The sequence below is a fragment of the Lates calcarifer genome, linkage group LG2, assembly GCF_001640805.2.
Source record: "Lates calcarifer isolate ASB-BC8 linkage group LG2, TLL_Latcal_v3, whole genome shotgun sequence".
In the NCBI taxonomy this organism is placed as follows: Eukaryota; Metazoa; Chordata; class Actinopteri; family Centropomidae; genus Lates; species Lates calcarifer.
Genome location: NC_066834.1, coordinates 19,425,827 through 19,451,225, shown reverse-complemented (window position 1 = coordinate 19,451,225; position 25,399 = coordinate 19,425,827). Strand labels below are relative to the sequence as shown.

Below are 25,399 nucleotides of genomic sequence, written 5' to 3'. Positions count from 1 at the left end.
AAAAGCACCTGAAAGCAACAGGACACAAAAACATTTCATAACTGAGATTCCGGTCAATGGCATGCAAGAGAAAATATTTAAGACTTTTGTCAATTAAATGGAATACTTTTTAATACCCTCTAAGGGCTTCTTTGAGACAACTCAATTTGGTGCTTTTTAAGAATTTAAAAGACCTTCAGTGTAATTTAAAAGTCTAAGGGTTCAGAATTATCATCACTCACAATGCAGTTAAAAAGAACTACTATATTCTCATAGGAAAATGATCTTTTAGATAAATCACCTAACATGCCTTTGTACTGAATGTGAAAAAGATGATTCTAACCACATCTCACACCAGAAATTCAGGACTGCAACCAGAAAGTGTTGTGGGCTCAAAACCAAATCTACTAGGTAAATCTGAATGGGGGAAGTTACAAGTAACACAGACTTGCCCTAAAGCAAGACACATAACCCATAGCAGTTCAGAGACCAACAGAAGAGGATGCACCGGGCAGCTTCCAGGGTGAATGTGTGCAAACCTATGAATGTGGAGCAGCAGCAGCATGAGTCTGAAAAGCAGCCTGGTGTTCGATCATCCCTGCTTGAAGGAATAAATGTTTAAGGAGGGGAAGGAAGGAAATGAGATGAAATAAGATGAAAGGAAACTAAATTTTAACTCAACAAGGTCCTGCTCCCAGTGTAGTAAATAGTACATTGTGAAGTATAGTAAATACAGGATAGCTTTAAAGTCTTGCCACAGTTTTATTACCCTGGTCTTTTTGTACATCTTGTTCTTGAGGTAGCTGAAGGTCCGGCTGACTTTTGTCACACTCTTTCCCTCAGTGTCGCTCCGCAGAGGCCCAGGCTCCTCCTCTGATATACTGGAACACACACACACACACACACACAGAAACACACACACACACACACACACACACACATATAATGTCAACTTTAAACAGCTGCACTCACAAAGGCATACCTTTTCACACATTCTGAAAATGGTTCTGCTTCAAAGAATCTCTCCACACAGTTCTTATAAGACTATAAAGGTCCTGGCTGCAGTAAAAACCGAAAGGACTATTTTGTACAGAGTTGTACTGACCTGTATGCTAGTGACCCAGAGTTGCTGGAGAACGACCTCATACCTGGAAATACAAAGAGAGAGGATGTGAATGGAAGGACAAAGATTCAGAAGGTGGTATAAACAGGACAGGAGGACTACATTTGCCTCTATTTAAGGCAGTGACCTGGTTTCATTTGAAGTAACTAAATGAACCATGCTGACCTAATTGGTTAAAAAAAAAATCTTTCTTTTGACCAGATGACTGTCAGTTCAAGTCCCAGATATGTGAACTGGACAGAGGACAGAATAATGCCTTTGAGCAAGGTACTTAACCTTTAGGTACCCTCGTAGAGCTGCATGGAGGCCAACAACAAAACTATTCTGGCACTGATGAGGGCGGCAAGCAAAAAGGCCAAAAGCTGAAGCCAGCTCTGCCTTTAGATCCAGTGCCATTAATGGCTGCTAGATACTGGCTCCAAAAAAACTCTGGCTCACAGATACCCAACCTCATGAACTCTCAAAATACAAAGTTTTTTTGTTTTTTTTGCCCCCACAAGAAATTATTTTCTCAATACCTGATTATATTTTAATTTATTTTGTGTCTTGGCTATTCAGCCTGTCACACACAACCATGATGGATGTAGCTAACTTGCTCTACCCAAGCACCACAAATTCAGATTCCCTGGCTCCAATAACAGTTAAAATGTTGATATTATTCCATTAATCTCTGACCCTGATATATTTCTAATCTGATTACACGTGATATAAATAAATATTAATAATGACAACGTGTAAATGACAGCATACATTGCAGTCTTTGCCAAAAAAAAAAACCCCACCACAGTCTCTACTTATTTGGTATCAGTTGAACGTAGGCATGCATCTTTTCTGAGAAACTACTCTGCCTCCTTCTAAACAATCATTTCTACCAAATATTCAGACAAACACAGAAATATGCAAAGCATGGCCTGCCTGCTCTGCATCAGAGTCAAACCCAAAACAGGATAATGAGGGCAAGGTTTTGGCCTGCCCGTGTTGCTAGCAACACAGTCAGGGAGACCGAGGACATTAATGGAAATATCTCACAGATAAGAAAAGGAAAGGAATGGTTCAGTGTCTTTGACTAAAGGTGACAGGCTCACATTTATCTGGAGGGAAGAAAGGGCTTCCTCAGTTCACCTGCAGTGTTTATGATCATTCTCTTCCTCCTTCTCTGCTGATTGTGTTTCAGTTTTTACAGAGAAACAAACCAAAGACTAATCTAAGTAAAGGTCAGCTAAATACAGGGTTGGGTAGGGGACAGGAGAAGCCAAGGTCTTATTTAATGTTGTCAACTGAAATTATTAACACAAAGCCTGCTGCCTAGGTGAAAGGTGGTTTTCTACACCAGTGATTTTGCTACAAGCTTATTCTAATTGCACATTCACACTGGAAGCAGCTTAATATCAGCAGTAATTAGTGGTCTCCTGTATGACAAGTGTGTTGTATATGAACTTTTGGGCTTAATCTGCCTTCAGCATCTAGTTGTTTTTGGGCTTAAGTGCATATCTGTCTGTTAGTGCAAAATCATAAATCCCACAGAGAGCTCTCACCCAGCGCAAAACTGTAAAAACTGAAAGGTCACAACAAAGTTTTCTAATTTATTTTTTCAGTGCAGCCAGTTTTCCCTCAGTCGACCTTGTCCACAGCTATCTGAGAGGTTCCAGAAATCTTTTTGACACCTCCAGAGAGAGGGTGCATAAAGACAATGCCTCCAGTCATGGGCATGGATATGTGGGCACATAAATCTGGCTAACTGCTTGTTTGTGAAGATTTTAGTGTTTAAGATTGTAACTGTGTCCCCTGATCAAAGCAGAGCTTTGGTTTGTGCTGCTTATCACCATGAGAGCTTGACCTTTTTCAGCAGGATAAACCACCATCCCTTCCATATTCACACAGTGAATAGTAACGCCACCTTCGACTCTATAGGAACAGCTACCGTTTGAATTCTGACATCAAAGCTATTTCCTACTGCGGCTACATTTACAGTACTCACTTATGTTATCCTCGTCATCACTAGATGAAGTATCCCCATAAACGAACTCAGACTTAGATTTGGTGAGGATTGGGGAAAGGTTGAAAGAGAAGGAAATTCGCCTCTTACGTCTCAGGCGTCCCACCGCTGGGGGGCGGGGAGGCAGGAAGGAAAGAACCACAGCAGGAACAGATAACTTTAGTAAAATTAAGTAACTTCATAAAAGCAGTGAGGTTGGGGGATAGGAAGTAGAAATGTCAAGATAGAGAGAAACTTTAATTCCTGACAAATCAAATGGCAAAAAGATTAAGAAATCTTGGGTAGTTTCCTGTATTTATTTTTTATTTCATTTTTTTTACTTTTCCATTTACACATCTAGATTTTTCTCCATCACTGTGGGGATTGATACATGGAAAAATTCTATATCTTAAAATGATTGTGCTCCATCTGCACACTAGACCTTTTGATCTAATATGCTACAGTAAATGATCTGGATCAGTAATTATAATGTGATCACGGAAGGTAGAAACAGTAGAGCAGCCTCAACTCACCATCGATGTCTCTGTGGCTGATGGCAAGCATAGATACAGACTTGGTGAGGGGCAGGGTCATGGGAGGACAGCTGTTTCTCAGAGGCCGATACCGCCTCGTTTTCTGCAGAAGCAAACACAACATTGAATCTGAGGATGCATGACAATGTATAAAAAAGGACACTAAAGCAGGCAGATGTAACACAAAACATCATCGGTCGCTAAACTGGAAACGGGAACGATAAAGTAAAAGGGGAAACTAGACAGATGATTTGTGATGTTGTGTTCACAATTTGTTTTGAATTCAATGAGAGCAGAGTGAAGCCGCCTGAGGAAAGTGATGTTTATTAAATCTTACTAATCCCCAAACTGAAAAGTCTCACATTTCCCCTGACTGTTTATGAGTCTTGTTTATGTACAAGCTTTACAAATCCATCTCTCCTCTCATGTGAATTAGGCTGAGGATGTTTTTGAGGATCCCTCTGGGCTGACTGTGTGACAGTGTGAAGATATGACATCTAAAGGACAAACTTGATGAGTCTCTGTGTGTTTGTGTTTGTGTGTGTGTGTGTGTGTGTGTGTGTGTGTGTGTTAGCTGACCTGGTCATGTAATCTGCCATGTTCCCCCAGCTCCTCCTGCTCCTCTGTCAGAGAAACCAGTGAGCCCCTGTCATCGCTGTCATGCCGGGGCATCCTTAAAGGCTCCAGGATTCGGGGCCCCTGGGTGGTGGGGCCCCTCAGCTCTTCCTGCCCCCCACTGAGCCCCTCTAGGCTGTAGCTGCATGGACAAACAGAAGGCAGAGGGAGGTGACGTCAGTGGAGAAGAAACGACTGCGCTGCACACTCCACTCATCACAGTTTTTCGGTTCCACAAAGCTACTGTTGCATCAAACACGCAGAGACACAGACATGCACACATGCACCTGTTGACAGACACACATACACACAGCTGGTCCTGCACAGTGTTTAGCCAGCTGACTTATCACCGGGCTCCTGAGCAGATTTACAACCGGAGCCGCAGCAATTGACTTCCAACATCAGCATCAGCATAGAGAGCTCTGCAGCTGTGATTTACAAACCCAATTACATCGATCTATGACTGGAAATAAGAGGCCTTGAAAAATCCAATACAATGATTATGGAGAAGAAAACTACAGCTACATTTCAGGATGAGCTATGCTACACGGCTGCAGCTCTATTCGCTTCGGGACAGACTCAGTGATAGTTAAAGCTCCAGCAGTAAATCTCTCTTATCTTCAGCCCTTGGGTCCGTATGGCACTCCATTATCCAGCAAATCATCAGTCCAACACATTCGAACATCAGTAACCTAAACTGGACCAAAAGAATCATGACTTGGTGATTATCAGTGACCAGCAATGGAGCAGCACTCACCTATCCTAAGGGCTGTGAATGTAGATGACTACATTTGTCATATTAAGGCCTCCTTCTTGCCGGTGTTATTACATACTATCCCACAGAGCCAGAGGGTCCACAGCTCTGAAACATGAATAACACCAGCAGCTGCTGCAGCTCTGCAGGAAGCTACTGACTGACTGACTGATGTGATGGGGCATACATACATACACACAGGCGAGTACGCCCACAACAACGGCAAATGCAAATCGAGCAGCATGTAAATACACCCTATTCAAAGTAGGTCATGTGCTCTATGTAAGAAAAAAAAAACAACACACACACACACACACACACACACACACACACACAGTACCTGAGGGGACTAACTACTTCCACACCGTGGCTGTGGAGAGCATCGGGAGGGCACCAGTTGATACTAACAGAGCGTGATGTGAAGGGGTTAGTCAGCAGAAGACTGGAAGTGGGGATAGAGAGGAATGATAGGAAGACGGACAAGCAAGAATGGCAGAGAAATAGTGATGAAGACAGAGGAGGATCTGAGAGGGACCGAGTTACAGGGATGTCTGAGCAGAGTGGCAATGTTGTGGCATAACTACTACAGCTGTAGACCGGTTCACACTGTCAAACATAAACACTATAAATGTGTTCAAGTTTATTTCCTGTTGGGTTGCGATAATATCAAGAGCAGACAGGAAATAAACTTGAACCCAAGTTGTTTCCCAGAAATGTAATACTGTCACTGTAACACTGTTGAAGCCACTGCTGTGTGTAACCTCTGCTTACTTGAATAAGAAAGATGTGGCCCAGTACAAGCAGTGGTATCTTACTGTTTTAATTATGACAGAGAGAGGTGTACTGATAACAGCAGTCATGATTAGCTATTCAAAGCAATATCTATATCAGAATATATGTCACCTGAGTTTGAAGCACATAAGTGTTAAAGATACAATATGTTTTGGGTCATTTCCCACCATAAGGTGCTTTAGTTTTCAACTGTAAAATGTCCCATTCAGAAAGTATCTTGGTCTAAATTCTTTAACTACCAAATTCAAAGGATGTAAGTAAAAACTATAAAAGGAATTATGTCCAAAAAAAAGAAGAAGAAAATGGCAACAATGTAAAATTAGAAATCAAATATTGGTCTGGCCAGTAATAAGAATTTCTGAATAAGATTAAGTTTGACATCAAAATATTACAGAGGAACAAGGTGAAAATGTTTAAGAAAATGCTGACTGCATGTCCAACTGTGGACACTTTGGTCAATTACAGCTGTAAAACTGTCTTTCAACTACTTTAATGTCAAGTCCAGGGTGAGGGTTTGGCTTAGCTTCAAGAGCTCAAACAACGCCGCTCTGGGTCATAGCATCAAGATCACTTTTTGGCCGATAACACTGACTCCACCTTCACTGCGGTCTCCTTCCTCTTTACTGCTTCTTCTGTGCCAGAGTGTAGTTTTTCGCACAGTCAATAGAGCCTTTCTTGTATCTAAAACAATTCGGCATAACACCGGCACAACATCCTGTTTTTTTTTTGTTTTTTTTTTAACTGCTATGGCACACTGTCTCCTCCAGGACTGAATTCAGAGCTCCTCTGATGTCTTTACTGTCTTGAAAAATTCCCTACAGGAGCTTGTTCCTCTGTTCTCTCTGTTCTCAATCTCTGGCCAATACAGTCCTCCGAGCCTCCAGAGCTAAACTCTCCTCTTTCCATGTGGCTGCTTGTTATTACCACTGCAATACAAAACACCAGTGTGTCTCAAGCATCTATTTGCCACAGTATTTCTTGCACATTCCAAGGGGTGAAAAGAGAGCAACATTTTTCAGCACAGTAGCCTGCAGGGATGGAGCGCAATGCAGGAATAGTTCAGCAGGCATACATTAAAAAGTGGGAGATCCACAAAGGCTACACCTACATGAATTTCATTATTACTCGTCACCTAGCAACAAGTCAGTCTTAATAATACATGAACTGATGAGCGTATTGATTTATTAGTACCTTCTCCTGTGAAAGGTCGGCTTCCCCTCACCAGGGCTACGGATGGCACTAGAGGTGATGGATGAGACAGAGACAGGAGGTGGTGGATGATGGGTGAGATGAGTTGGGATATAAGGGGATGGCATGTCAATAAGACCAAAATCAATGAATGAATAAATTATTTTCTTAATGATGGGTCCATCATGTTTCTAGTGGGTTCAATATCTATGGGCACTGTTGTCTGTGAATAAAGCCCTAAGGCACACGCCACCATGCTGGAGGAGGGATAACGATCACACTTGTTCAGAGTAATGATCTTAAATGAACATCAACATTTTGGAAAATACACTTGAGTGAATTCTTGCCAAGAGTTAGATGAGAAAATTGATACTACTCTCCTGTCTGTCCAATCAATGTGGAGCTGGAGGCTGGAAACAGTTAGCTTAGCTTAGCATAAAGACTGGAAACAGAGGGCAAGAGCTAGCCTGGCTGTGTCTGTTGGGCAACAGCCCAACCAGCACCTGTACAGGCCTCTGGTTTTAAAAAGGTAAAAACCAAAGTATAAAAATGACAATTAGTTTATTATTTACAGGAAGCTGTGCTGATCTATAGCTTCTATATCTATAGCTAGGAGTAGCTAGTTCCATGCAAACTCCCCGTAAAACCATAAATTGTTATTTTTAGACTTGTATGGATTTAACAAACCAGACAAAACGTGAGTGAGCTTTAGAAATGCTAAGAAGTTGACAGAGCCTGGCTAGCTGTTTCCCTCTGTCCCCAGTCTTTATGCTAAGCTAACTGGCTGCTGGCTGCATCTTCATATTAATTGTACAGACTAATCTTCCAATCTAACTCTTGGCAAGAAAGCAAATAAGCTTATTTCCCAAAATACAGTTGTTTTTTTTTTTTTTATAAATGTGACTAAACAGTAGATGGGGGCAAATCAAGCAGGAAGTGGTGATGCCATTAACTTTTACTGCATTTATTTTTCTCTCACTTTGCATGTATATTACACTGTAGTTCTATAGTCACAGAAACTACCCCCATACTTTAGACAGCATGCATGTTTAGCAGCAGGAGGAGCCTTTGTGTGCTCAAAGTGCATGATTACCTCCAGATCATGTTTTACTATAAAGGGCACCTCAGGTCAAAAATAAAATGTCAATAGTTACACAGTAAAGAGAGAAGCTGATAAGAGCCGAAAGCAGTTGTTCTTTTGTTTTCCCTCCAACATCGTGGCACAGGCCTCTTATTGCCAAGCAACAACTCTGTAGACACTCTGTGACAGGCCGCTGTTCCAGCACAGAGCACAAAATAGATGTCAGGGTCTTGTCTTTAATGTGCTCTGTGTTAGCATTGTTGTGTCAACGTGAGCGTGAAGCTGTTTGTGTTAACTGATAACTACTGCACAAGTGAACGGCTGGAGGTGAGCGGCTTTAAGTGTGTGTACATGTGTTCAAGTTGAGGTGTGTGTCTCTGTGTCACTGTGTGTATGCATCTGTGTGTGTGTGTGCACAATTTTGGTAGCTCCCTACCAACACAAAACAAATGGCGGCACAGCTGGTCACAGCAGGAGGAGGAAAAAAATCAGCATGGCACAGAGGGAGTGACATCAACAAGCTCTAATAATACTGACATCTGCACACATCAGGTCTGCTGACATCTACTGACTAATGCCAGAGTCACACCAGCAGCTAATGACTAAGACAAAGAAGTAACTCAAAATCCGTTCAACTTCATCCACAATGTAATTAGAAATTCTTTATCTCGAAGAATGGAATGTAATATAGACCCCTTCATAACCTCACCTCCTCTGGTTCATCTCTGCGTCTCCTCCGTTGTTCTTTCCAGGACCCCAGCTGTGGCGGCGAAGAGGTGACAGGGAGCGGATGCTGTTCCGGAGGAGACAAGAGCGTCGCGGCACCTCCGTCACTCTGTCTTTGGCCTCTTCTTCAGCTTCTCCCACTCCTCCTCCTCCTCCTCCTCCACCATCCAGTCCAGCAGAGGTAGTAGCACCAGTCTGGATGCCCTCCTCCGGGCTCCAGCTGCAGCCCAGGCCCTGGCTGCCTTCGGGACTGGAGCTGGAAGGGCCGACGCTGGCGGTGTCGTCTGTGGAGGAGCAAGAGACGGAAACCTCACTGGCGCTGTCTCCCCCTGTCACTGGTTCATCGTTCTGCAGACATAAAAAAAATATTTTAGTATGCCTCAAAAGCCCCACTGCGCAGCATCATGTACCTACAGGGAACTGCCAGAGTAAAAGAAACACCATTGAAAAGTGACGGTTTATCATGAGCCACAGAAATAGCTTCATTAATTCAGAAATGACTGAACTCCAAATGCTAGACTCTAATGAAATGTTGATTGATTTATTATCTCAGGGAGCAGACTTGCGTAAAAGTAGTCGTTTTATTTTTTTAATTATTCACTTCCATCTCACATTTAATCAAGGGGAGCTCTGGTGGAGAGTGAACTACAACTGGCAGTGTTAGAGTGCTGCTCTGCTCACAGAGCCACACAGGAAGTGGAACCTTTAACCCTGGTCCTCCAAGCCAGACACATCAGTGAAGAATAGAATAAGAATAGAACAGGATAGAAAAGGATAGAATAGACTAGACTGAAACAGAAAATAGGAACAGAAACAGGAATAGAACAGAATAAAGCAGAATAGAATGACACAGAATAGAATAAAATGAGACGGAATAGAATAGAATACAATAGAATAGAAGCACTTCAAATTACTGTGAATTACCTAACCTATCACATTGTATATCCATCAGCATTTCTTCACTGAAGCATGAGATGAATTAAGAGAATGTTGGAAGAGCTATTTAACCCACAGGAATGGGATATAATGAGGACCAAATGGCAAAGCTTAGGGATAATGAGCCAGAGCCACTTTATAGCAACACTGACATTAAAACAAGCACCAATAAATGATGACTACCTTGTGAAAAACAAACCCTTCCCAGTAAAATGTTTTCAGTTACTGTATATATACAGTCTTTTCAAGGTTTATACTTCATTTGTTGCAGGACTCTCTCAGTGATATATTTGTCAAATAATATGCATCTTTGCAAATGAGAAGATGCCAGATTTATAGTGGAGAGAGCTAAAAAAAAAAAAGTGCCCTGGGCCTCCATGCATCGTCCTCGACCAGTCTTACCTCTCTGTTATGCTAGTAATGAATAAAACTATGAAAACAAACAGTGGTGGTAAATGTGCTTTGACCTGGGTCTGGTGGGAAAGAGCTCCTGCGTGCACACACACACAGGTTAGTGATAGTCCATTTAGGGCTAATTTGTAGGTGTGAGCTTTAACTGGGCCTATTGTGCAGCCAGCTGCAGTGTGAGAGCTGAGCATAGAGCTGCTTCTGTTGGGGAAGCTGGGAATGAAAGATCTGCTTTATGCTGCACACACAACTTCCTCTGGGAGCGAGAGAACGCACGAGTTTATCAGTGTGTGCGTGTGTGTGTGTACATTCAGAGTGCATGTGACTGCAGTGTATGTTTGTGAGTCACTTGAGCTAGGAGGCGGACTGCTAAGGCTGAGTTTTAAACTTTACTTAATATTTAGATGATTAGCTGACTAATTATAAGTAAATTACAATGTTGTGTTCAAGGGCAAATGGACATGCTCAACTGACATTTTAATGAGTGGGATCAATGCCATGACCTTCCTTAGAATCATGAAACATCCATCCATTTTCTACGCCGCTTATCCTTAAGGGTCACAGGGGGGCTGGAGCCAATCCCAGGTATGCTGGGCGAGAGGCAGATCGCTAGTCCATCTCAGGGCTGAATCATGAAACAGTTTCTAGAAAATTTACAGAATTGCATCTCGCAAACGAAAGACAATTTCCCCACAGACAGCAGTGAAGACATTAATCCTCTTACTTAAACTGAATTTAGCTGCTGTGGTTTTCATTTGGAATCAAAGCTTGTGGACTCTGTGGCACTTTCTGCCCATCACAGTCTATCTGCTGTGTCCTTACCCTCAGCGTCGCACTGTATAGTCCCAGGCAGCTGATACTCTCCGTGCTGACTATTTCCATTGTTGTGTGCAACAAAAAGGACACGCAGTTCACATTACCATGAGTGTGTTTCAAGTGCTCAACACCGCAGAAAGTGAGAAATACAAGTATTTCAACTTTAACCAAAGGGCACCTGGCTTCAAACAGACTTTCAATAGCAGCAGAGTGACAGCAGGGACCACGGCTTGCACTTCCCCAGCAGCAGTGCAGAGCTGCTGGCTTAAAAAGATGCTTAGTAGATGTTTGGCATCTCTGCCTGGGGTGCTGATAAATAAAAAGGCAAGCACAGACTGACAAAATAGCTGCTTCATATATAGTGTATAATCCCTATAGGACTAGTTGCAGGGGCAAACACAAACATTTTCTTGCTGTTCAACGTGAGTGTGCTGCATGTTTTGGACTGCTGCCAGTAGAGGCACTGAATTCACCACTAAATCAAAGTTTTAAAAAAATCTCTTTGCATTTATTTATTAGATTCTAAGGCAAGCTGGTTCAAGCTCAAACTTTAACTTTATAAGTGTAATTGTTCAGGGACGCCTCAACACTGACTTTCAGGGAGTGGATTTTAAGGACAAACCAGTCCAGTTTCTCTGTCCTGGAGGTTTGCAACCAAACCCGAGTGACAAAAAGAAAATCCACCAGCAGTGGGTCTGGACCTTTCTGAAGACGCTGTCATATCCCGGCTCTGCGTTCAGGAAGCTCTCTATGTCACTGCCAGAATCTCTGTGAGCCGCGGAGGGACAACTGGTGGTACTGCTGGTCCTGCTGGGAAAACTGGGAAACGCTGATGATTGTGAGGATCCTGAAAGACACAACAATAATGTGTTAAATATAGCAGGTTGGAAAAGCAGAGAGGGGGGAGCAATATCACCTAGAAAACAATTTCACTTGGACTATCAGAAAAAACATAGCGATAACAGGAGAAATCTTGACATTTTAATCTTGAAAACATTCTGTTTGTGTGATTAAAGTTACGTTCCATGTTAATAGTTTCTCAATGAAAGCACTCAGACTGAAAAACACCATGTTTCCAAAGTAATATGTTTTCATTCCCTGCTCTGAAACACAAGCAGATCTGTTAGACATCAGTAAAAAGACTTCTGGGAATCTGAGAAGGTGTGAAAAGCCTGGCAAATCAATGGCCGACTGTCCTGACTAAAGCTGTCTGTGCTGAACTGCAAAGGCAAACAATTACTATTTGTGCGTTTTAAAAGGTCTGAGGGCAGAAGTGAAGTTAAGATAGACTTACTTAGAGAAAATAACGACTGAAAATGCTGCAGAGAGCTCAGCAAAACAGTTCTTATGACAGAGCAGCATCACATATACCATTAGTCACCCTGGGGCCAACTGGACACTGATGTTTAAAAGGACTTTCTGCAGTGTTTTGTATCAGCTTTAAAGTTACAAGTAATTTTCACTTCAGTTAACAGCTGTTTGGTGAATAGCAAATTAGAGATATCATGCAGACAGTTTCAAGCCCGGTGTCTGCAAAACATCGGCCACATTGATGCATCACTTTCCTACCTGAATCACAGCCAGAGATGTATTACATTTAATATCTTCAAGACACAAAAGAAGATTACTCTGGCGGTAAACCCTTGGCCTGAAATCCTAGGTCCCAGCGCTTCCCATCAAGCCCCAATGCTTCTTAACCATAGCAGCTATTCAACAGCAACCCACCATGAGCCATTTTTGAGTTTACACACACGCTATTTCAGATGCTTATTCAGGCCGCCGTACTGAATAACAAGCAATCCGTGCCAATGTCTGCACACAGTGCGACACTTCTTATGCAACAAGGTTTTGCAGCTGCAATTTTTTGTACATGTAAGGACATGTACAGATAATATCCCAGACCAAACTAAAAGAGGAAGATTGTACCCAGCCACAGATGTATACCAGTAGGCTTACTTTAGCCAGCTGCCAAGAACAACTAGATGAGATCATTCACCCAGTTTGTTATTTTGCATCATTTCTCAAGTCTATTTCTGCCAGAAAAGCGGAAGTTGTTCTTTATCCCTCAGGAACATGTTATATTCCCTGGACTCATGTGAGCAAGAGGAAGTTCCTTTTTGTGCATGTACGTGTGTACTGTATATGTGTGCATACAGTATGAGTGCTCACTGCTCAGGAACCTGTATTCTGTGTGGTTAATTGGGTAGACTGGGGCACTCAAACTTCCATTGTTAGGTGTTGCTTTCCCACTGACAACATCCACAATAGAAATTATTGAAAATGTCCATATTTATTGATAAATCACAGTCAGTTTGCACCAGTTGCAAAAGTAAATACATAGCAAAGAGGTGCTCTAGGAGTCCTGACGCTGGTAGAAACATAAAGCTACAAAACTCAGCCCAAGTCAGCTGTTCTGAGGAGGGGGCCGTCAGGAGGTTGGGAGGTGGGAGGGGTCAATCATTCAGCTTGACATTACAGTAAGCTGTCAAGCTGGACTAATAAACAAGCAAATAAGGGGCACAATCAAGAGACTTCCTGCAACAAAATCACTGTAGATTTCCATAGATTTCAAGATACTGAGTATTTGATTTGACTAATTTGACACATTCTTAACCTGAGAAAATTAACTAATCAGCTGTTTAAATATCTGACTGGAATTAAAACTTGCAGCTCAATTGCATAGTGTTGCACAGATCTGAGAACTGATGCTATAAAACTTCAATCATTTGTAATTACAGAACTTCAAAGAGCTACGAATTGACATAATATTCAATTCTGAATCTGAATTTTGTATATCGAAAAGAGTCAGCGGTTTAAATCTTACTTGGGAAATGAATGTCTCTATATTTGCATCCAACACTGGAGAGCTCTATGACTCTATAGGCCACAATATGACAGACAGAGGATTATTTCTGTTTTCTTCTCTTAGGAAAAGCATATAAGAATTTCAAGTTTAATTGCTACAGTCCTACTTGTCAAATAATCACTGAACACTGTACACACAGGGCCTTATGTATGCATTATACTGTATGTACTGTCACCTCATGAGCTTTATCAAAAGCTGGTTTCCTTCATAACATGGCAGACAAGATCACAGCCCAAACATGAAAACTACACTGACCTTTCACTGCCAGTGCTACAGCAGAGCTTAAACTTGACCCTGGTGGTTGTCAAAGTTAATGCAAAAAAATATGTTACCGTTTGCTCTTCATTTGTTCTTTGTTCCCCTGTGGATGGAGAGAACCAAAATGTAAATGTGAAACGTGCATTCTGGGGGAGTGGTAACTGGTGGAGCACAAAGTGGGTGATGTGAAACTCCACCCCCTCACACCTGTCCACCAAAACTAGCAGGGGACTGTGAGCTTTGACAGCTGTCTCCTTCCCTCTGTTTCAAACAGACCCACACAAAGACACACACACACACACACACACACACACTGAAAAGGCACAGAGAACAGGTGTAAAAGCCCTCTGATGAGTCAGTGGGTGGTTGAAGTTGTTGGTTAGTGTGAATCAGTTCACACAACTATAGACATTACAATAACCAATATACAGCATCTTTTTATCATTCATTTGACTTATATTTAGAGAGACTAACGGGGTCAACAACAGAAAAAGCTTTGATTTCTAGAGCATCACAGGTGCAAGCGACCAAATAAAAAATAGCCTCACCCAGACAGACACCCACATCGCTGTGGTGTCACTCTCACAATCTAAGCAGAAGCTGCTGTGCTCACACTGTACCTACTCAGGTCAATCAACTATTGCTTGCAATCCAAACTGTTACTGTTGTTAGAGAAAGAAAAAGGAAGAAAAAGAAAACCAAGCAGAACCCAGGAGGAGAAATATGTGTTTTCAGATGAATGCGGGAGAAGAAAAATTGCAAAGATGACATGATCAAAAATAAAAAATAAAAAAAAAATCATCCAGTCTGAAGAAATGAATGTGGTACAAAATAAGAGACAAGATAAAGAATCCATCAGGCCTCCCTGTCTCAAAACACTCTTCTCTGCACATTTTCATACTGTTAGTGGAGATAAGTCGCCACTGAGGCTACCTTAAGTGTTTTCCCTAAGTGTAGATAATATCAGCACTTACAGATTTACAGAACCTTATTTATTTTTTCTTTTTACACTTTTATTTCTTGTCCCATATTTTCTAAGAACATGGCATGTGAAATTTGCACAAGAGTCTTTGTGCAACTGGGCTGACTTTTTTACAAGTAGATTTCTTTGTGTGAAAGCAGCCAGTCTGTCATTCTACAAAGCTGAAAAACCGACCAGGGGCTGACCACAGTGGATACACTTTGAGGTCTGAACAACACATGCTGTTCTGCACCAACGTCGTAGGTGAATCACTTTACCCTGTGCTTTTCTTTATGATAGACTGAGCAACACATATTCACAAAATAACACAACTGCTATAAGACATGTTAAAAGTCCACGCAATTTTGTGAAGAGGCTGTTGACATATAGCCTCTCATTTTCACTGAAATAAAAATGTGTCCTCTGCTGTCTTCCTTGCACACATTTTAGAGTGTACACTTAACCAAACTATAATTTAGACCTTCACTTTGATACGTACATGTAAAACCACCATTTACTCCTATATCTTTGTTTTCTCACTGTATTATTTTTGCCTCGAACCCAAGGCACACCCAGCACGTCTCCTTCTATATAAATAAGGGTTACCGAATTGAGTTGAGCAAAACAGGACACGGCTTCAGCCATGATAAATGTAATATGCAACATAACAAACAGCAGTGTAAAGCAGCAGCATGATTCTGAACGTAGACTAGCAAACCACAGGCAGCTGGGCAAGTCACCAAACTGTGGCCTTCCAACAACACATTAACCAGCTATATCATGGGATGCTGGGCCAGGTCCATCCTAACCCACAAACTATGTTCTGCTCACATGTGAAGAAGCTTCAGTTTTTTGTGAGCTTGTCAAATTAAATTTCTGTGTTCAGTCACCAGACTGAGGTTTAGCACAAACATCTTCCCTCTGTGTTGTCTTTGCCATCTTTGTGCTCACGCTTTGCAGATCCCAACTTTGTAAAATGTATTGCTTGATAATCTATATAGTAGGATTTATTTTTGATATTGACATACTGGCAAACTAATGTTTGGTAATTAGCACAGAACACAAAGTAAAGCTGAGGCTGACGGAAATGTCATTAGTTTTGCTAAGATATTTATTAACCATTAAGTACTGTATTGGACAAAATTAAATTTGATTTAGTGATGGTAGCAGATGAAATGTTTAGGGGTCACCAACATTATTACAATTTATCCTGATGGGGACATGAATGTATGTATCAATTTTCATGGCAATCCATTAGATATAGAATTTAAAACAATATCAATCTCATGGCGGTGCTGGAGGTAGCAGATCACCAGAGTCACAGCGATACATCTTTTGAGGGCACTGAATCCTAATATACAGCACAATCATGTTTTGTACTTTAAATTCAGCCCAAACTATCAATAAGATGTAAGAAAGTAAATTATTTCACTCTAATGTATTCTGCTATTATGACTTAATGGTGGGTTAGAGATTTGGTACAGACACACAGAACTGGTACAGATTTACCAGCAGTCAGTCAGATTCCTGATATGACTGCTGTTACTACAATTAATAAATGAACAGAGAGAGAGAGAGTTTCAGATAGAGAGCGAGAGAGAGAGAGAGAGAGAGAGAGAGAGAGAGGGAGAGAGAGAGGTTGAATGGGTGGGATGGGTTTAGTGAGGGGGCGAGATGGGTATATTTCCACCATAAAGGAAGTGATGTTGACTTGTTCCAGTATCCGTACAGGAAATCCCACCCTCACCCACCCTTTCCAATTTACTTCCGTTTGGCACTCCTGTTTTTTTTTTTTTTAACTTTAACTTTTTTAACTAACTTTCTTTCTTTTTATCTGTCTCTTTCCACCATTGTTTTTCCTTTATTCCCCTTGTATTTCTTCATTTCATCCATTCCAACTTCTTTTTTCTCTTCTCCATCTGACAGACTGATGCTTGATCTGTTCTCCACAAAGATAAAAGGCAGTTTGTTCTCAGCTTGATCCAGTTCATCGATCTGTTGGTCTTTTTTTATTGAGAGTGGTCTCTGCAGACAGACTCATCTTATGGAGGTCAAAGAATCTTTTTTTCTTATCTTGCTGTGGCTGTTGTCCAGACATAGACGTATGTGTGTCAACACCTAAAATTCTTCACATTAAGGTTTCTCTTACAGTCATTCCCCACATACTGAATGAAATATATTCACAGCTGCAGTGGCAACAATCAGCTGTTTGCTTTAATGACAAGAAGGCTCAAGTTGTTTTTAGCTACAGTAGCAGTCAGACTCTATGGCAGCAACATCCATCACTTTGGTCTAGATTGAAACATCTTGATAAATCGGCAAATACTGGACAGATTGCAATGAAATTTGGTGCTTTCATTCATGGTCTCCAGAAGATAAAGCCACTACTTACTTTAGGCTTACACCATCGTGAGGTCAAACCTTTAATTTGTCCAACACTTTAGTTTATAACAGAAAACTTAAAAAGCTTTAAACATTCCCATCAGTCTCAACTTTACTTTGTGTTTTGTGCAAATGTTGTGGTAGTATGATAAACGGTGATCACAGTAAACAAACACCAGCGTGATAATATTTTCATTGTAAGCATGTTAGCATGCTTAGCTTAGCATCGAGCACAAAACACTGCTTCACAGCCTCAAAGAGCTGCTAGCTTGCTTGTAGAATCTTAGTCTTAGTCATTCATAAAAAGCAACAGAACAGAAACAAAGATTAAAAAAAGCGAAGAATTAACTGAAATCTAATTTAAACTGAGATGAAGACAATATGCTTATGAATTACATAAAAGGCAAAGACAATGTCTAGACATGCCTAACTATGAGTAACCCACTGGTACTTGCTGAACTACTGTTGCGTTAACATCACATCTCTTACCACAGGGTTTCTACTGTCTGTCCTGCTGTTTCTCTGTGACACTGCTGGCACTGACATTAATTACCTCTGTGACATGTACTGGGTCACTTCCAAAAGCTCTAGAGGGTCAAGTGGAATACAAAAAGGGTCAACTGGAATACCACCAACTGTTACCACCCTGTGCAGTTGGCAAAAGTATGTATCACATCATTGCCCTTCTTGTGCCGTTCACATCCACATCGTTGTGTGCATGCTGCTGGAGCATGTGATATAAACAATACAGAGTCTAGCTCCTAAAAAAAACCTTTATGGTGCCAATAATGGTCAAATGTTCCACAGATATCCCTAGCCTTACTGATACATATACTTTGGAGCTCTCTACTACTCGTGTACACTCTTCAACTACTTTCAAACAAACTAAATCAAACCAAGCCTTCATCCAAAGCCTCTCAACACATACATATTATATTTTATCAAATAAATACACTCTAACTAGTCAAACAAGTGTCAATACAACTTTCTGAAAGTCAGGTTTCGATCAGCATTAAAGCACTCAGGAAGGAAAGCCACGTGTCATGGGTGAAAAATTTATCAGCAGTTCTAACCATCCGACCCACAACTCAACTGCTGGTTGACAGAAGGCCTGAAAGTCCCAGAGACAGAACCATAGCTTGTTATAGCTGTCACCTTTAAGTTGTGTGAATACTTGAAATTCTTTGGCATGAGTCTGGCAAAACAGTCAAAGATATTTACTATCAGCAGAAAAGCACAATCAGAGGCCATCAGGCTCCAAAAATACCAATGTCTGACAACATCTCATACTGGTCGATGACCCAACTACATGACATCTGGTGATCTTAATTTTCTCTTTTGAGTAGAAAAGTACTGGCAGACAGAGGCTGTTAAGCTACAGTATTGAACCCAGCAAAAAAAGGCTGTTGTCAAAATGCTGAGGTTCAAACGATATAAGTATCTTTACTTTATGTCACAGTCACACCAGACTGTTTGAAAAGTCACCAGGCCAAACATCAATTTGCTATCACTTCACACAAACCGACATAGTGCAACACATTTGGCACTGATGGGAAAGTAACCTTGCAATGCGACTAACAGCAACACACATAAAATTATCTTAAATTTTTTAAAAATAAAAGTAAGATCAGCAGGTGATGACTCTTACCTGAGTGTTGAGTGTTGCAGGGCTGATGGAACGACGCCTCTCTATCTCGGTGGATCTACAGAGAAACAGGAAGAAACTGAATCAGCCTCAGCAACATGTGATTCACTCACGGAGAAATAATGATGCAGACCAGCATGTCTGTTAGGAAGTGTTGCTCAGTACACAGGATGGGAGGCAACGATTAAAACATGCCTTATAAAAACAGGCTGAAGAGTACTCGAAGGATTTAGCAGCTACAGCCCAGCTCCATCTCCTTGAGGAACTGTCTGTGAAGATCTAACTTTGGTCTGTTTTCAGCCGTCAGAAGTAACAGTCACACTGACACCAACTCAAACACACTGACACACACCACACACACACACACGCCTGTCAGAGATCTGTGGTTGGCTGTAAACACACAATGCTGGGGCTCTGCTTCCTCTGTGGTCTCAATGTCTATAAAACAGCTGTGTGTGTGTGTGAGCGTGTGTGCACAAGTGTGTGTGTGTGTGTGTGTGTGTGTGAGCTGGTTTTAGCTATAAAAGCCACAGGCAACCCCCCCACCCTCCATCCCCTCTTCATAGGCAACACAAAAGCTTCGACAGTTTGGCCGAAGCTGTGCAGACTTGACTGACAGCTCTGAATGTGAAACTAACAGCGACTCAGAGAAGCTCATTGTGTTTTAATGAACCCTATCAAAGAGACGCAGATAAAGATGATGAGCTTTGACTCTGAATGTGTCTCTCGTATAAACTGAGTGAAGTAAAAACAGATTCATAATCTATTAACAAAGCCAGATTGCTAAAACCAAGCTCCTCAACAGAGACCCCCATAACAAAAGCCTTGGTTGAACACATGGCTTTGTTTTTCGGGAGAGTCAAGTGATTTCTGAACTGCAGCATGGATGCTACTTCCTTTAAATGTTTATTGTCTGCCCTCCATCAATGGGTTTGTTCCCTCCTCTCTTACTACTGTTGCTTGTTTCCTCTGTTCCTTAATTCTTCACATTGAACTCTCAACCTCAGTAAACCCAGGTTAAGCCTGGCTCAGATCAACAGGCTTTAGCATGGCCCTTTAAACTTGGCTGTGTAAGACTTGTGCAAAGGAACCTCCAGACATAACATAAACAGGTTACTGATCTAAAGGCCTCAACCTTTAATCTGAAAGAGGAATCAGATGAGAAGTGTCGTGAGTTTTAGACACTATATGGATCCTGTTGCATTTGAACAATCTTCTGGTTTGCAACAGTTGGATGCAAAAAAATAAACCTTTTCTCTGTTATGCTGACAGGTTTTCATATGAAAACAGTCATTTCTTTTGAAAATTTTTGTCACTGACATGCAAGTCAGCGTTCAGCCTTCTGACTGAAATAGAAAATAAACAGAGTAACTGAGGTAAGACAGCATAAGAGTAACCAAACATGGGTGCTTACGATTTTAAAGGATTACTCTGGCATTATGGGAAATATGTTTATTTGCTTTCCCCGATGAGCTTTAGATAAGAGGTTTCCATACCATTCTCACATTTATCTGTTAAATATCAAGCAGGAGACAGTTGTTTAGCTCATCAAAAAGATTAATCAGAGTCAGAATCATCTTTCTTGCCAAGTACATTTACACATACAGGGAATTTGTCTTGGTATACTGAAGCCAAAACAGTGATAATAAACTAAAAAATAAGAAGCTAAAAGTCAAAAGCAAGTACTGTTTTACCACGAACATAGATATATAATGTAGAGCAATGTGCGCAATGTGTGTGGGTAATAGTCCAGGGGGATGGGTGTTAATTTAACACATTAATGTGTAGACTTGTTGCAGGGTAAGAGTCTGTGTCTGAAAGGGGAACCTAGGCCTTGTTGATGAGGCCAGTTGCAGAGAGGAAGACACTGTTCTTGTGGTGTGAGGTTTTGGTTCTGCTGGACCGCGGCCTCTTGCCAGTAGGGAGTGTCATAAAAAAAAAAATCGATTAACATGATATATCTTGTTTGTTTATCTTGCATAACTTGCATGGTCATACATGTGGTTACTATTTCAAGAACAGCATCTTCGGTTTTGTCGTCAAAATGAGTTTGCCAGGCAACCAGTGGAGGTTTCATCAGTAATTCATCAATTAATTACATAACTATGTAAAAAAAAAAAATAACATGAAAATGTGCTTAACAATTTCCCAGAGCTCAGGTAATTCAAACTCTTATTTTTAGACCAACAGTCTAAGATCCAAATATATTCCAATTTCAATTATCTAAAAGCCTGAAAGCAGCAAATGTTTAGTATTTTTGCTTGATGAATGTTTTAAAAGTTATAATGAAAATTTTAATCAAATCAAACCCTCCATTCAAATTCATGGCTGGCATTTTTCGTCATTCCCACAGGGGGTTTAAATTGCCGACTTACGCACTGTAAGATAATGTTACAAAAACGGAGATGGCTACAAATAAAAAGGGGAACAGAAGTCAAAACTTAAGTGAACCACATACACTGCAGTTACTGAAAAAATAGAGAACAGAGACAGAAACAAGAAGAGATAAGTCAGGAGGTTAAAAAGAAAAAAAATCAAAGACTTAAGACAGAGGAGGATGGTTGAGTCCCAACCGAGGAGCAAGGTCGACCCTCCCAGAATTCTTTGAGGGTGAGGGGGCTGAGCAATTTCTAAACAACTAACCCTCAACTGTTCCAGTGCACATTATTGACAAGCCTGCTGAGACTCAGAGAAACACTGAGCTCTGTTGTCCTGGCCTGGGAGTGGTGTGTGTGTGTGTGTGTGTGTGTGTGTGTGTGTGTGTGTGTGTGTCTGTACATACATACACTTTTACATTCCTACAAAACACACTGACAGCTACTTACATACCAACTGGCACTGTGTATATGCATCTCTATCAGCCAGCAGTGTTGCATGCGTGCACATACATGCACAAACACTTACTTATGCTTCTTTTTTTTCCCCACTCGTCAAACCTCACACACACGCGACAAAATCCCACACACACAGTTGCATGCACAGACAGCACACACAGGCTAACAGCTGTGTTCAGATATCAAACAAAACCCGCTGAGAGAGAACAAACACGCTGACGAGGAAAGATTAGCTGGTCACAGAGGGCGCTGGTATACACACACACAGACAAACACACACACACACACACACACACATAAATGCATGCACAGGTTCCGCTCAAAAGTGAAATGATTGCCAGTGATTGCAACAAATTACAAAAGGCTACAAGGCTTGACCTTCGAGGCGAGCAGTGACAGCAGAACTTCAAACAAAAACAAAGGATCCTGAATAAAATACAGACCGAAGCCAAAGTAAAGGAAACGGCAGCTTTAAGTATTTTAATAGACTGTTTACCCACCGTGAACCACCAGAACTGCTTCAGTATGTTTTGGCCCTGATTATACAATGGACTGAACTCTTAGGCATGATGGGATATGAAGTGGATACTTCTGCTAGGTGGAGGATGTATGTTCAAGTATCTGCAATTTAAGTTACATATTAACACATGTGCTTCCTTTTATTTTGGCAGCATACTACAGTTCATATTATTTGGTGAATGGGTGAATGGTGACCACAAGACTGAAGAATGAACAAATATTGTACACAACAGAAGCCTCTCCAATTTCAATCATAGCATCAACTTCCCCTTTCAGATCAGAACTCCCCACTCAGTTCAATGATGCCAGTCACAGATCAACCCTGAAGCTGCCACACTGTGTCTGTCATCACTTTTGACACAGAAAACAAGCTTCTTTACCTTGTTTTACCATATTTGTACAAGACTTTGATCTGGGAAAGCTACTACCTAGCACCTTCACACTGTCACAAACATTATCAGAAACAAAAAAGGAGGTAAAAAAAAAGTCAGAGGTCTGTGCACATTAAAAGCAAGCAAAGCTTATTTTGATTAAAAGGCAAAGTTGGATGTGTAGTAAGATGAGGTGGTGAATATGTTTTGTCCAATGCAAACCATGAGACACGAGGTGTGAGCCAGTTAGGCAGAAACTCATTCAACCAATCAGCCAGATACCCATTCATCAAACAAGCTTTAACAGGCCTGCGAATAGGTCAGTCAGCCAGCGAGCAAGGAACCGATCCCCCCTCTGAAAGCTGGTATCCTGGATTCAGAACAGCCCGGCGCATATTTGTAGTGTCGGGGGAATCTAAACTGTACCCAGTAAAAACACATCTGGTTTAAAAATAAAAAAGGCGGGCTAGTGTGAGTATGCCGGGACAGGCAGGACTTGGAGCGCTGCCTTGTTTCTAACCAGAGAGGTTCCGCAGCATTGAAGCATGCCATGGCTGACTGAATGACTGTTTCCAGCCAGGTATGTATACACTGTTTGATCCCTGAGGGCGGCTGGTGGCAGACCTGAGGCTAAGGTTATTCTCTGTTGCACCTTGGAGGCGCACTGAATTTAGCTTATCAAACACAACAGGATAAAAGCAAATACATGACCTGTCAGACAATGACCCAACTATTGCACAGGATTAGTTTTATTTTAGCACCACTTCTCGAGTGCTGTTTCTGTTGAAATCCTGTTCTCTAACCCTCCTTCACAGAAAGGTCAGAGGTCATGGGCAACTACAGAATGCACAAGTGGAACTGACAGGGACAGAGCTTTGTTGAAGAACATTTCAGCACAGTGAAGAACTGAATCAAGGTTTTTAACCACTAGAACATTTGGATTGTTTCATTCAGAATGATTTCTCTTGAAACTGACAGTAGAATAACCTTCAGAGAGTGGATAACCAACATTACAAGAAAAGGAGTCAAAAGTCAGAGGCTGAAGCAAAAACTGCTCCTGTGACCATAAAATGATCATGATCACATGATTTTCTGCCTATTTACCATCTATCTGTTGAATCACAAGGACTTGTACATACTGTATTACTATGTTAGTTAGTGTAAAGGCGTATTCACAATAACTGTACTTGGTACGTGGAGTGATGATGTGTTTTGTGACTCCGGGCCAGGAGAGATGCTGGGATGTGAATCGCTGGTTGGAATGAAGTCATTTGGCCAAATGCCTGTTTCCATCTGAGGCCAGAGGAAACCGTTAGCCCAGCGCTGCCTTTTTTCCCACACCATCATATCTCTCTCACTTTCCCTCTTCCTCTCTCGCTCTCTCTCTCTTTCTCACACACACGCACACAGACACTCTCTCATCCCTGCTATTTCACCCCTTGGGTGAAAAGAGGAGCTGACATCAGGAACAAGTTTAGAAAGTGACAATAGACTAAAGAGAGGTGTTACATATACCAGAGCAATCCACTTCATAGATATTTTCCTCTCTGTACCCCCCAGTCTGCTCTGCTCTGCTTTTAGATGTCACATCCAGCAGACAGTATGATGCTCAAAATGACTAAGACATGTCAAACATCTGCTGTGGTGTAGTTCATAGTTTAGTGTATGTGCTACAGTGAACAGTCCAGCTTTCAGTCTGTGTTTATTACCTCAGATTATAGTTAAGAGTCATCAAGCAATAGGAAATATTTCAGTTTTGAGTCATAAATAAAATCTGTCTCATCTTGTTTAGTTGAGGACTGCTGCCTTATATTAAGTTTAGTCTAGACTCTTAGTTTTTGTCTCCTTTATAGTTCATATTTTTGATTATGAAACTAACTGCAGAAGTGACTTGAAGCAGGTTCATCACTGTCTTTATTCAACGAATGAAACTTTTTATGATGTATACTTAAATACCAACAATCAACAGGACTAAGTACTGTCCTGCTGTGCAGCCAAAAGAAAACTCCCCAGTGCAAAAATGTCATAAAGCATTCTATATATGTAGTGGAGGAAAAACGCCATTTGGGCTTTAAATAGCACAACTTTTGGGTGCTATAAAGATCCCATTTAGAAAGACATTTAGAAACACCCAGTTCAAATGGTTTGACATAGAACCTTTATGTTGCACTAACAGGACCTTTGAGAGAGAGACAGGTACGTGATCATTTTAAGAACATCAGTGGACTTTATATTCTGTTTTAGTTTTATAGTTTGTCAGACAAGTACTCACTATCCTGACCAAATAACCCCGCAAAGACTTAAACTGTCTGAGCCTCATTAAGTTTTATACACAGTTATTTCACAGAGATGGACAGAGTGCAGGCAACCGTCTTGGTGTCACTTACAGCATACCCATGCAGCATACATCCCAAAAAAAAAACAAAAAAAAAAAAAAAACACACACACTCACTCCACCCCAAAATAATCAGCACTCTGTGTCTGGAGGGCCACTATCAACAACCTTGCAATCATCTCCCAGGGTGCAACACAGCGAAACCCGTCACAACATCCCTGGCAGACAACTACAGGTTTGCCAAAGCACACTGAAGTACTTTGTGACAGTTATGATTATGGTTTACTTAAGAAAGAACTTTT

General features: G+C 41.2%; 1 protein-coding gene across 1 annotated transcript in view; it reads right to left on the bottom strand.

Annotated features, from left to right (window-relative positions):
• Positions 1-25,399, bottom strand: part of LOC108897673 (A-kinase anchor protein 13) — a 61,110-nt gene that overhangs the window by 28,171 nt on the left and 7,540 nt on the right. The window contains 8 exon segments of the mRNA XM_018697392.2: positions 749-860; positions 1,085-1,127; positions 3,611-3,713; positions 4,190-4,367; positions 6,963-7,010; positions 8,750-9,114; positions 11,628-11,773; positions 19,042-19,096. Coding sequence (XP_018552908.1) covers positions 749-860; positions 1,085-1,127; positions 3,611-3,713; positions 4,190-4,367; positions 6,963-7,010; positions 8,750-9,114; positions 11,628-11,773; positions 19,042-19,096 — 1,050 coding nt within the window.